At 37.8% G+C, this 13,631-nt stretch overlaps 1 protein-coding gene and 1 pseudogene across 2 annotated transcripts in view; one reads left to right on the top strand and one right to left on the bottom strand.

Moving 5' to 3' along the window:
* The window catches only part of PSME4 (proteasome activator subunit 4), a gene marked incomplete at both ends in the record, with an annotated part of 114,043 nt that overhangs the window by 21,579 nt on the left and 78,833 nt on the right, over window positions 1–13,631 (top strand). Inside the window, 3 exons of the mRNA XM_080711939.1 lie at window positions 8,413–8,457; window positions 12,081–12,230; window positions 13,032–13,095. Of these exons, the coding sequence (XP_080568065.1) occupies window positions 8,413–8,457; window positions 12,081–12,230; window positions 13,032–13,095 (259 nt within the window). The remainder of the gene's footprint in view (window positions 1–8,412; window positions 8,458–12,080; window positions 12,231–13,031; window positions 13,096–13,631) is intronic.
* LOC308274383 (eukaryotic translation initiation factor 1-like) lies at window positions 2,310–2,643 on the bottom strand (annotated as a pseudogene). Its single transcript has one exon. The product of its transcript is annotated as a eukaryotic translation initiation factor 1-like (transcript).

The following is a 13,631-nucleotide window of genomic DNA, read 5'->3' as shown; positions in this document are numbered from 1 at the left end:
AGTGTTGCTCAAAGGTAAAACTCCCCTTGGTTCAGTCGCTAGTACAAAAAAAAACAAAAAAAAACCAAGACATAAATTACCTCCTGAGCTATATACTCCGCCCTATTTATTTAGTGGTACTAGGGATGGAGTCCAGGGGCATTCTATATCTGTAAAGAGTAATTTTATCCATTGACTATGTTCAAAGCACTGCTATATTAGTGTGCTTAATACAATGGTAAATAGGAAGGCAACTAAAATTATTAGAAATTTAGGGACAGAGAACTGCTCTGAGAAACGAAAAAGTAAAAGTATTTCTATATGGCTTCCCAATTAGTTTCTCTAACATTTCTCCAAAGACTACTAGATTTCTCAATTGTAGGCAAGTGTGATGAAGAAAGTCCATGAAGCCAGGTGTGGTGGTACATACTTATAGTCCAAGTACTTGGGAAGCTTGAGACAGGAGCTGTAATTCTCTTTACAGATGTTTTATTTTTAAAATCCCATATCTTACAAAGAACCATTTAAACTGGATGTGGTGATGCACCTTTGTAATCCCAGTACTTGGGAGGCTGAGACAGGAGAATTGTAGATTCAAAATTATCCTCAGCAAGTAGTAAGACATCAACCTTGAATACCCAGTTTCAAAAAAATAAAATAAGACTGATGTTGTAGCTCAAAGGTAGAATGCCCCTGAGTTTAGTCCCTATTATCACAAAACAAGCAAATAAACAACCCCCCCACCCAAACCCCAGCCATTTAATATGGTGTGCTTTTAGTACTGGTATTTTGTTTTGAGTATTTTCATCTTAAAAGATGAATACTTTCATCTTAAATGAAAGTATTTAATCTTAAATGATGAAAGTATTTAAGATGAAGTATTTTCATCTTAAATTTTCATTTTGTACACTTTGAAATAGTTCTGTCAGCTGACTGCTTGTGTCCATACTATTATTAGAGTACTATTTTTATAATCAAAAGTGGAAGGTTGCTTCACTTAACTGTCTGTCTTCAGGTCTTAAAGTTGTATACTTTATGTGTCTGACTTTATTGGAAGAAACCACTGTTTAGAGTGTCATGTGTTTCATCATATTTTAAAGAACAGATTCTGTTGTTTGGAGCTGATTCTGTTGTTTAGAACAGATTCTGTTGTTTGTTATCAATTTTTTATTTCTCCCAGCCTTTTTTAATTTTTTTATTTTTTTGGTGGTACTGGGGTTCCTGGAAACCCTTCTACCTCTGGGCTACACTCTCAGACACCTATTTTTTATATTTTTATTTGGAAACAGGGTCTCTTAAGCCAGTGCAGCTGGCTTTGAACCTGCGCGATCCTCCTGTCTCTGACTCCCAAGCGCGGGGATTACAAGCGTGGACCACCATGACCGGCTCTCCCAGCCTTCTTTATCTTTCATTCCATCTTTACCTTTTCACTTGGCTCATGTATTTATACTTTCTACCAGAGTAATACATATTTAGGGTTTTAAATTCAAGAGAAAGACAAAAAAAGGAGATAAATAATTGTGAACTTGACACTAGCAGTGTAAGAATTGATTTTACTTCATAAATGAAGCACATGTGTTTTTTTTTTTTTGTTTCTGAAAACAAGTTTTATTTAAATAACATTAAAAGGGGGAAGAAAAGAGAACCAAATACCAGTTTGTTACTTCACATGGCACTGGGCAGCTGTTGCAAATGAGTTGCAAACTCTATAGCTAGCTACATAACTGATAATATCAGCTTGGTACTTGTTCCCTCGTCAGAAGTTTAATTGGTATTAGGCTGGCATCATAGTCTGTTGTTTGGCCATCCCTTAGCTAGGATATGTCTGGTCAGAAAGACCCTGATGTCAAGCCAGATGTTGCTTTCACCTCCTTGGAAGGAAGGTGACCTCTGAGTTCTGCCCACCTGGTAAGGCTAGATACTGGAGACTCCCTCTAGTGGTACAGCTGCTGTTGCTGCCTTATCCCATCCTCTGGATTCACCCAGAGTGGTTCAGGTGCTGACATTCTTTTAGGGCTAGGGACTGCAGAGGGAGAGTGCTTCTGGCCAGACATAGCTGTGTGTGATCTTAGGGTCTCTGGGGCTACACACTGCCAGGTACCTACTGCCTGACCTCTGTTTAAATGAGGGACTTTAAGACTAGACAGCATGGCTTTTTTTCAGTTTATTGCAGGAAGGAGTTAAAAGTAGTTCAAGTTAAAAGTGGACTCCAAATGGCTACATTATCCAAGTTGTGAGGTTTTTAAACTTGTGACAAAGGACAGAAGGGAAATTCCACTCACTGCAAGGAAATCCTCACTTAAGCTTCAGTGAGCTACAAGCACTTAAAACTAATAATAAACCTTCAGCTGATCGTCCTTAGCCAGTCCAGTATCTACCAGGAACTGGCATGTGTTCTTGCGCTGGCCTCTCTGTAGCTGAATCACTTCTCCATATTCTGGATGCTCAATTACAGTACCATTGCAGCCAATTTTTTTTCTTTAATGCTTTCATTAGCCTCTTGTAATCATTAGCGAATCCTTGGACAGTAGTAAGGATCTTCCTGCCATTTCTCTGTTGAATTTTTATATGGATATGATCCGCAATGCCCACAGGAAGCAGGTTATCACCCTTACTTACATCAACAAAAGGGTCAAAAGAGTGGAGGTTCTCGATAGCAGACATTGAGCTACAATTCCTTTTCCTGGGTGAAAAAGGCCTGCGGAAGGTGGGCAGGAGGGTGGGGTAGGGTGGGGAGGGATAGCGTGTTGGAAGCAAGTGGGCTTCAGGGAGAGGCTGCATAGTCCTCAGCGGCGGCTCAGTGACTGGTGCCCACATCAGTCTTCTAAACATGGCATTATTTCAGAAAACAGTGTGCATTTTGAGTAACACATTACAAGTTACAAATATAGGCAGCACACTGATGAATATTTGCTACTAGCAAAATGTTTGGGAATTATGCATGTATTCAATTTAATAAATGGGCAAAGACAATTATAATTGAATTGCTATGTGTATAAATATGTTTATTTGTTTTATCAATATTAATGTAATTTTTATGGGTTTTATATTAAAGATAAATATTTTCTTTTTGTCTTTTCTTTCTTTTTTATTTTGATACTAGAGATTGAATCCAGGGGCATTCTACCTTCAAGCTACACCTCCAACCCTTTATTTTTTACTTTGAAACAGGGTCTCACTATAAGTTGCTGAGGCTGACCTTAAACTTGTGGTTCTCTTGTCCCAGCCTCTCAATTACTGGAAATGCAGGCATGTACCCACCATGCCCAGCTAAAGACTTAGAAATTTTCAGTGAGAATAATTTGGGCCTTGATAACTCATTTACTATTTTTTAAATTTAGTTTTAAAGTATTGTCTTTTATATGTTTTGCTGTTAAGGTATCATACAGCATTGCTTTTTTCATATTAATATGTTTCTAGAGAGATTTGCTATTTTTCCTTTCTATTTCTTGTTCTGATGACCTGTCTCTTTGTTGATCTGTCAGAGGGCCAGTTGAGACAGTACTCTTGCCACTGCTGCCCCCACATGGAATGGCATGTCCTGAACCAGATTTCTTGGCACTTAGCTCATGAATGATCTCAGGCTCCGAGAGTTGTTACATAATGAAGTGCTGGAGATAATTACCCAGGAACTCTGTTCATTTAACCTTGTATTTTTTTGGGGGGGCGGGTCTGGAGATAGAACCTGGGGCATTCTACCTCCGAGCTACACCCTCTGTCCTAGTTTTTATTCTTGTGTGGGTGTGTTACTGGGGGTGGAACCCAGGGGCTTTCTACCTCCAGGCTATACTCCCAGACCTCTTTTATACTTTATTTGGAAACAGGGTCTCACTATGTTGCTGAGAGTCTCACTCAGTAGCTGAGGCTGCCTTCCAACCTGTGCGATCCTCCTGTCTCAGCCTCCCAAGCACTAGGATTACAAGTATGCGCCACCACACCTGGCTCTATTCTTTATTTTGAAACAGGGTCTCAGTAAGTTGCAGAGGACCTCACTAAGTCTAAGTAGCTGAGGCTGTCCGCGAACCGCCATCCTCTGGTCTCAGCCTCCTGAATGCTGTGATTACAAGCGTGTGCCACCATGCCCAGCTTCAACTTGTATTCTGAAAGTCAAACTTCAGTTCAGATGAAGCCATAAGTACTTTTGGGTCTGAGCAATAATTTGATAAGTCCACCATCTCAGTAACTGGGGTAACTGAAGGCCAAGGCTTTCCTCAGGCTTGTCTGCTACATTTTTGGCATTTAGTAGTGTTGTTAAAAGGAATATCATCATAAAGTAATTGCAGTCCAGAGAGGAAAATACACAGTCATTAGTTGAAACTGGGACAAAAACTCACTTTCTGCCCTAATAATGAGGTGGCAGTCGATGAGAAATTTCCTATTTTGATGGTTTCCTAAATCATAAATTAATAGTTCCTTAGAGGCAGTAGAGTCACTGTAAAAGCAAAACTAGCATAAAATTTCAATTATGTAAACTGAAAATACAATTTATCTTGGCTAAATATGAAGTAATAATTGTTAACATTTATTGTGTTTAATTCTGGGCCACCTAATGGCTTTCTGTATATTATCTTAATTTTTTTTAACAGTTGTATGAGAGGTAGGTATTTTTTTGCTCATATTGATGAAAAAAACTACGCTTTAATATTGCATTACTAGAAGTAGCAAAATTGTTACTCAAAATCACTTCTGACTTTTTTTTTTTTTTTTTTTTTTTTTCCGGTACTGGGGACGGAACCCAGGGGTATTCTACCTCCATGTTATACCCTCAGCCCTATTTTTTTTTTTTTTTTTTTTTTTGGTGGTACTGGGGTTCCTGGAAGCCCTTCTACCTCCGGGCTACACTCCCAGACCTATTTTTATACTTTTTAAATTTGGGAACAGGGTCTCTTTAAGCCAGCACAGCTGGCTTTGAACCTGCGCGATCCTCCTGTCTCTGCCTCCCAAGCGCAGGGATTAAAGCGTGTGCCACCACGCCTGGCACCTCAGCCCTATTTTTCATTCCTTATTTTGAAACAGGCTCTCACTGAGTTGCAAACGACCTCACTTAAGTAGCTGAGACTGGTCGCAACTCACGATCCTCCTGTCTCAGCCTCCTGAATGCTGGGATTACAAGTGTGTGCCACCATGCCCGGTTTCTGTCTGACTCTTAAGCCCAAAATGTGAGCCATTATACTTTTGTCCATGGCTCTCTTTTCAATTTAGTATACCATTCCTAAGAGGAGATGGAGTATGAGAAAATTTATCCAAAGCATAGTCATCTGTAGATCCTTTTGATTAAAAAAGTCTTTAATTGTTATCACTATAGTATTTTAAATTTCCAATAATTGGAAAGTATGTAGTGATTATTCACTCCCTCTAAGGATTAGTGAAATGTAGTCTGGTAGCATCTAGCCTTAACCTTTCATTTTATTTTTAAACAGAAACATTGTTCCCTTCATCTTGAGAGATTACAAGAATCACAAAAGGTCACTATACAGATATCACAGGTTAGAGAGATTGTACCCTTTTTTGGATAAAGAGCATAAATCCAATGGTACAGGCCTTATATATAAGAAGGGGTTGGAATTTATTTAGGTGAACTAAATCCCATTCCCACAAACCCTAGTCCTCATAATAAGTGACACTGTCAAGTGTTATAATTGACTTCCTATGTTTCTGAATAGTGAAGAGATCTAGAGAAAATAGTAGTTGCACAGCCTTTTATGACTTGCAGAGTAGTTTTGACATTATTATACAGAAGTTTGTTGGTATAGGGAAGTTACTCAGTATAGAAGTCAGGTTTTCTGTGTCACTGTCTCAAATGAATCAGGAAGATAAATATGAACACAAACATTAGGAAGTGATTTTGTATCTTCTCTGTTCTTTGGAAAGACAGTTTACCAACTTAGAATTACCCTTTTAAAGTCTGCATGTAAGTTTACCTGTTATTTAGTTTGGAAATAGACAATTCTTCAAACCTTTCCTATTTATTCTGTAATTTGTCTGTAAATGGTTCTTCAGTCTAAGACCCATAATCTATGCTTTTGTTACCCTGATATTAGAGTATTGTAAGTAGATATGTATAAATAGAAATTATTTAATATGTGCAATTGTATATGGTCAGATAGCCTTATTATAAAGACTTTGGAAATGCTTGTAATAAAAAATCAGTCTTTAGGGAGCTTTAAATATTGTTGGAGAGCTTATATTTTTTTAACTAGGTAAACTTAGATATTCTCTAAACTGTTTCTGAATCACTTAGCTTTTTTTTTTTTTCCTGGTGTGAGAAAGTAGAGCCTCTCGCTGATAATAAAAAAAAGCTACATAATGGGTTTCTGGTCATGTGGCTCTTTTTAATTTAGAAGTCAGCTCATGAGTTATTTCCTGTTTCCTCTTCATTTAATTTTTCTCTGAGTGGTTTTGAAATTGAAGATGATTTCTACTGTTCCCAAGTAATGAGATTGTATTTTTCTCTCTTGGTTATATATTACTTGCGCAGAATCTGCTTTGTATTATTTCTTGGCATTTCTTTGTAGTTCTTAAGCTTTCAGAGAAGTTAGAAAGACCTCTAGACTCAAGAATGTCAAGAAGCTTAATGAAAAATTATCAGGTGGAAACATGGATTGAAAATGACCCTTTTCTCTATTTCCTTTCCCTTTTTCCCTTCCTTTCTTCTTTCTTTCCCTTGATTTGAAAACATATATATATATATATGCACACACACATATATATGTATATATGTATATATATATATGTATTGTAAGTAGTCACACATTTATTTAAAAATTCTAGTTCACAATTACCCCATATCCCTTATTTTGTTTGCATTTAACGTGTGTGTGTGTGTGTGTGTGTGTGTGTGTTACTGAGTATTGAACTCAGGCTTTCTATCTCTGTGCTATACCCTCAGCCCTATTTTTATTTTTTGAATTTGAAACAGGGTCTCACTAAGTTGATGAGAGTCTCACTACTTCCTGAAGGCTGTCCTTGAACCTGGGATCCCCCTATCTCAGCCTCCCAAGTACTGGGATTACAAGTGTGTGCCACTATGCCTGGCTGACTATGCCTAGTTAAATAATCAATTCTGGTCATGTATTTAAACCAGTATATATTGGCATTTTCTTTCTTTTCTTTTTACTTTTTACTTTTTTTGTTGTTGTTTTGGTGTCATTGGGGTTCCTGGAAACCCTTCTACCTCTGGGCTACACTCCCAGACCTATTTTATACTTTTTAAATTTGGAAACAGGGTCTCTTAAGCCAGTGCGCCTGGCTTCTAACCTGCGTGATCCTCCTGTCTCCACCTCCCAAGCGCGGGGATTATAAGCATGTGCCACCACGCTTGGCCTTACTTATTTTTTTGTGTGTAAACCCAGGGGCATTTTACCTCTGGGCATTTTACACACACACACACACACACACACACACACACACACACACACACACACCACACCCTTTTAATTTTTTTGTTTGGAAACAGGGTCTTGCTAGGTTGCTGAAAACCTTGCTACATTGCTGAAGCTGCTCTGGAAACTGCTCTCCTTCTGTCTTAACCTCCCAAGTACTGGGATTACAGGCTTGCGCCACCACACCCAACCTGGCCTTTTTAATAAAACAGAAATGTTCTCCATAAATTCATAAGCAGATTTGTGTGTTTGTCTCTCATTCATTTGAGGTACTGCCGTGTAGGAAAAAAGTTACAAGTTTTTCATTTTACATACCTGACGTTGTAAGTATCTGGTCAAAGAAATGGCTGTTGTTTTTGATAATTATTGCTGGCCTTAAAATAGTTCAAAAGGTTATAGAACTCTCTTTGATTGATTATAAAACCTTATTCCTGGCAGTTGATGAAAGAAGAACACTAAGTTTTGGAATGTCTGTTATTTGTATTTTGATATAAATGCACTATAGTAAATATTGGAAGTTTTAACCCACTGAACATATTCATATATTGATAAGTATGATCTTTGCTGCCTACTTTGTAAAGACTGAATAGATTCTGTCCTTTTTTTTTTTTTCAATACTGAGGATGGAACCCAGGGGCATTCTGCCTCTGAGCTACACTCCAGCTTTATATTTTATTCTTTATTTTGAACAGGACCTCACTAAGAGTAGCTGAGGCTGTCTGCGAACCTGTGACCCTCCTCTCTCAGCCTCCCAAGTACTGGGATTAAAAACATGCTCCACCACTCCTAGCCTGTCCTTTTTTCAGTGTAATGTTTTCTCCCCCACCCCCTTTTTTCATAACATAAAGTGAGCAAAATGAGGATAGAGGAAAGTAGATGAAGGACTTTAGGTAGTTTGTCCTTGCAGTTTTTTTTTTTAATGAAAAATGATTAGTTATTATACATAAATAACTGAATGTATGAACTTACCTTAGAAATACTGATTAATAGAATTAGATATGTTCTTAAAATACTCCAACCTAATTTATCAAATGGCTTTTTCCCCCTCCAGTTCTGTAGAAAATGTTCTCAAAACACTCGTGAAAAGCTGCCGACCGTAAGTAGCTTCTAAATTTATAAAGCCTCTTGTTTTTGTGGGCCTTCCCCCATCTTTAGTATGCTTTGAAGAAGAACTTAAAGGTATAGTGTCTGACATTGTGATGTTAGTCACTGAATACAACATATTCTCAGCTCTTGAACTGAATTTTTTGTATTTCATTGACAAATTTAGAAAATTTCAAATCACCCATTATAAAGAAAGAATACCATAATCTACATCTAGCCATTTTTATTTGGAAGATTTTCCTATGTTATTATTTATTACTTAGATCAAAAATATTTTCCAAAATGAGTATTATAGGCCTTGCACTAAAATATGAATTATGATACTAGGTGGTCTACAAGTTTTTCCTATGTACTCTTACTCTTTGAAGTAGCATAATTAGTTTTAAATATTCTAAAGCTGGGCGTCAAGGCACACACTTGTAATCCCAGCATTTGGGAGGCTGAGACAGGAGGATCCCAGTTTGCAGCCAGCCTCAGGCTACTTAGTGAGACCCTGTTTCAAAATCAAGAATAAAAAAGTAAGGCTGGGGGTGTAGCTCAGAGGTGAGTGCCCCTGAGTTCTATCCCCAGTTCCGCAAAAAAAAAAAAAAAAAAAATCGTGTGTGTGTGTGTGTGTGTGTGTGTGTGTGTGTGTGTGTGTGTATTGGGGAGTGAACCCAAGGGCATTTTACCTTCAAGCTATACCCAGCCCCCCCTTTTTTTTTTTTTTCTTCAGCTCTGGGGATGGAATCTAGGGGCATTGGACCTCCAAGCTATACCCCCCGCCCTATTTTTTATTCTTTATTTTGAAACAGGATCTCACTAAGTTGCAGAGGGCCTCATTAATTAGCTGATCCTCCGGTCTCAGCCTCCTGAATGCTGGGATTACAAGCATGTGTCACCATGTCCAGCTTCCTATATATATTTTATTTATTTATTTATTTATTTATTTATTTATTTATGGTACTGGGAGTGGAACCCAGAGGCTTTCTACCTCTGGGCTATATTCCCAGACCTATTTTATATTTTATTTGGAAACAGGGTCTCACTAAATTGCTGAGAGCCTCACTCAGTAGCTGAGGCAGGCTTCGAACCTGTGTGATCCTCCTGTCTCAGCCTCCCAAGCGTGAGGATTACAAGCGTGCACCACCATGCCCGGCTTAATTTTTTATTTTGAGACAGGGTCTCTCTGAGTTGTAGAGGGCCTTGCTAAGGGGCTGAGGCTGGCCAAGAACCTGTGATCCTCTTATCTCAGCCTAGCAAGTGCTGGGATTACAGGTGTATGCCACCATGCCTGGCTTATATATATCATATCTTTATGATTAGAAATGAATATGGATAGAATTTAAGTAATGTTCAGTTGTAGGGATTTGAACCATATTCTATTTATTTATTTATTTATTTATGATACTGGGGGTGGAACCCAGGGGCTTTTCTACCTCTGGGCTATACTCCCAGACCTATTTTTATGTATTTTTTTATTTGGAAACAGGGTGTCACTAAGTTGCTGAGAGCCCCACTCAGTAGTGGAGGCTGGCTTCAAACCTGTGCAATCCTCCTGTCTCAGTCTTCCAAGCACTGGGATTACAAGTGTGTGCCACCATGCCCAGCCTTGAACCATATTCTTATCAGTCTATTTTAAGACCATTTTACTGCTGTGGGTACAGTGAATTCTTCTGAATGGAAAGGAAAGTGATCTATTCATATAATATGAGTTTTATTTAGCAAATTACTTAATAATTCAGATATTTGTTACCAACCTACTGCCCTACTTATTCTTGGGCAAAGGCATTTTCAAGATGTAAAATGTCCACTTGATAAGAAGCTTAAGATCTAACCTGAGTCATAAGCCACCAGTAAGCAGCGCTAGGCAGTTAATCTCTTAGACTGTATTTTCTCACTGGAAACTTGATTATCACCAGGTCTTTTTCGTGTGTGTGTGTGTGTGTGTGTGTGTGTGTGTGTGTGTGTTACTGGAAGTGGAACCCAGGGGCTTTTCTACCTCCGGGCTATACTCCCAGACCTATTTTTTACTTTATTTGGAAACAAGGTCTCACTAAGTTGCTGAGAGCCCTACTCAGTAGCTGAGGCTGGCTTCCAACCCTTGTGATCCTCCTGTCTCTGCCTCCCAAGCGCGGGGAAGTGTGTGCCACCACAGCCAGCTACCAGGTTTCTTTCTTAAGTAATTTAATGAACTCTCAGGTTTTTTAATTTGGAGTATAAAGATAACAATTGGCTCAGAAAAATGAGGAAGGGGAGTTTTGATGTGTGAAATCCTTAAAGGTGGAACATAATTTAGTGTTGTTTAATGTTTTGTTTTTTACTTCCAAATGTTATACAAGGATCTGGCACATAATGCCTGATGAACATAATGCCTGATGAACTCAACAGAAGTGTTATTATAAATGTAATTTTGCTTTTCATTTTAAAGAGTGAAATATGATTTAAACAAACACAGTTTATGAAACTATAATAAGATTAATAATATGTTGTATATATAGATCAAACCAATAAATGGACTTGAAGGGGTTTCTCAAACTTGTTTGGGAAGAATCCAAACTTCTCAGATGCTGGCCTTTAATTTAAACCTCTTAAGGTATATTTAGTAATTATGTATGTGCCCCTTTTAGCCACATACCTTTGTGCATGTCTCTGTATACTTCAGATTTTATTTTGTTAAATCTTCTCTACCTCAGAGATGCTCCTGGCCATCTCTGAATTGCAGAGTAATAGTATCTGTAGGAGCAGATGTTCTAGGCCCAGTCTTCTCCTAGTACACAGGAGAACTCTGTGGTCCAGTAAGCATAAATGGTGCCCACAGATTTATCCAAAGGGCCCTAGAGATTTCTAGGTTGATGATCTCTTACTCATTCATGGATTTCCTTTCTTTTATCTAAGATTTTTTTCAGTTGCTCTTTTTTGTTTTGTTTTTGTTTTTTGTGGGTTTTTTGTGGGTTTTTGTTTTTGTTTTTGTTTTTTTGTTTTTTTGGGTTTTTTTGGTGGTACTGGGAGTGGAACCAGGGGCTTGCTTTCTACCTCCGGGCTATACTTCCAGACCTATTTGTGTTTTATTTAGAAACAGGATCTCACTAAGTTGCTAAGAGCTTCACTAAGTAGGTGAGGCTGGCTTCAGACCTCTGTAATCCTCCTGTCTCAGCCTCCTAAGTGTTGGGATTATAAGCATCCGTCACCATGCCCAGCCTCAATTGCTGTTTAAATAGCACAAAGGAAATAGAAGCAACTATATTTAAATTTGCAGGTATTTTATCTGAGTTTTATCAATATTATAGCTTTTTTTTTTGGTGGTACTGGGGTTCCTGGAAGCCCTTCTATCTCCAGGCTACACTCCCAGACCTATTTTATATATTTTTTAAATTTGGAAACAGGGTCTCTTAAGCCAGCGAGGCTGCTTCAAACATGTGTGATCCTCCTGTCTCCACCTTCCAAGCGTGGGGATTACAAGTGTGCGCCATCCACGCCTGGCAATATTATAGCATTTTTTGAAAGTCAGATATGAGGAGCATTCTTCCACTGAGCTAAGCCTTGACCTATCTATCTCTCATTTTGTCAGTCATATGTTGATGTTGTAGAGCTTTTAGCTAAAATCAGATATATGAATACCTTTTTCTTTATTAGATATTTTCCAGTAGATGCAACAGCAGAAATGCTAGAAGAATGGCGACCTTTAATGTGTCCATTTGATGTAACAATGCAAAAGGCCATCACTTATTTTGAAATATTTCTTCCTACCTCCCTTCCTCCAGAACTTCATCATAAAGGTTTTAAGTAAGTGTGTGTGTGTGTGTGTGTGTGTGTGTGTGTGTGTGTGTATACACACACACAAATTCTAGAATATAACAAGTGGAAACATACAGATAAATTAGTAAAACACTAAGTTTTAAAAATTTACATACTCATCCATTTTATTTATTACTTGAAATATGTGAAAGCTAAAATGATTTAATATAAGATTACAAGTAGAGAATAATTCGTATATGATAAGTCAAATGAGAGAGCTTTAAAAATCAGGAAAGAAAGGGAAAATCGTGAGAACAAGTAGAAACAAGAAAACAATGGGGAAAGGTAGGGGAGAGGAAGGAGAAAATTGTAAACAGTTGTTAGATAGGAGTAAACAATAATTTAATAATGCAAGCCTGGGTGTGGTTGCATACACTTGTAATCCCAGCATTTGGGAGGCTGAGACAGGAGGATTGTGGTTCACGGACAGCCTCAGCTACTTAGTGAGGCCCTTGGCAATTCTATGAGACCCTGTTTCAAAATAAAGAGTAAAAAATTGGGCTGGGGTGTAGCTCGGAGGTAGAATGCTCCTGGGGTCTATCCCCAGTACCACAAAACAATTAATAATGCAGTAGAAGTTTAGTAGATAAGATCATATTTTATAGCATAATATTGGAAAGGGAATATTCAGACAAAAAATATGCCTTTGTTCCATTAAGTTTGTAACATTCAGTATCACTTTTTCGAGGTTGTATAGTTATCAGTAAGAATATATTAAAGTACAGAGGATGCCTGGCTTTGAACCACTTTATATAATCACTTGCTATTCATAACATTTTTCTTCTTCAGACTTTGGTTTGATGAACTAATTGGCCTTTGGGTTTCAGTGCAAAATCTCCCACAGTGGGAGGGGGTGAGTATCCCCCTCTTCTTTTCTCCCTCTACTATTTAATTTTAAGATGGATTATTTGATAAATAATTTCAGTTTCTTAGAATTACTATTAGCAGTGCTATGATAAATTCTTTTTTACTTTACTAGCCATTTATTTTGGGTTTATCAGTATCAAAGAGTATAAGCATGAATTGTGAAATGTATGAAAGTGTATTTTGTTATCTATACTAAATAGAGACAGACACTTAGTTGGATGCTTTTTGTGTATCTGTTGCATTAAAATATCCTTTTCTGTTTTCTATTTAAAATGTTTTGCCAATTTCCTTTTAGAAGCACTTTAGCTACAGTTGATTTTAAATGGGTGACATGAATCAACACTTAAATTTGGAGAGTTTAAAAAAATCAGTGTTGTAACTGGGCATGGTGGTGCATGATTGTTATCCCAGTACTTCAGATTGAAGGAGGATCGCAGGTTTGAGGCCAGCCTCAGCTACTTAGGCCCTCCAAAACTTAGCAAGATCCTGTTTTAAAGTGAAAAGAATAAAATAGGGCTGGGG

The sequence above is a fragment of the Muscardinus avellanarius genome, assembly GCF_963383645.1.
Source record: "Muscardinus avellanarius genome assembly, chromosome: 15".
Classification (NCBI taxonomy): domain Eukaryota; kingdom Metazoa; phylum Chordata; class Mammalia; order Rodentia; family Gliridae; genus Muscardinus; species Muscardinus avellanarius.
This window is presented reverse-complemented; position numbering and strand designations above follow the sequence as displayed.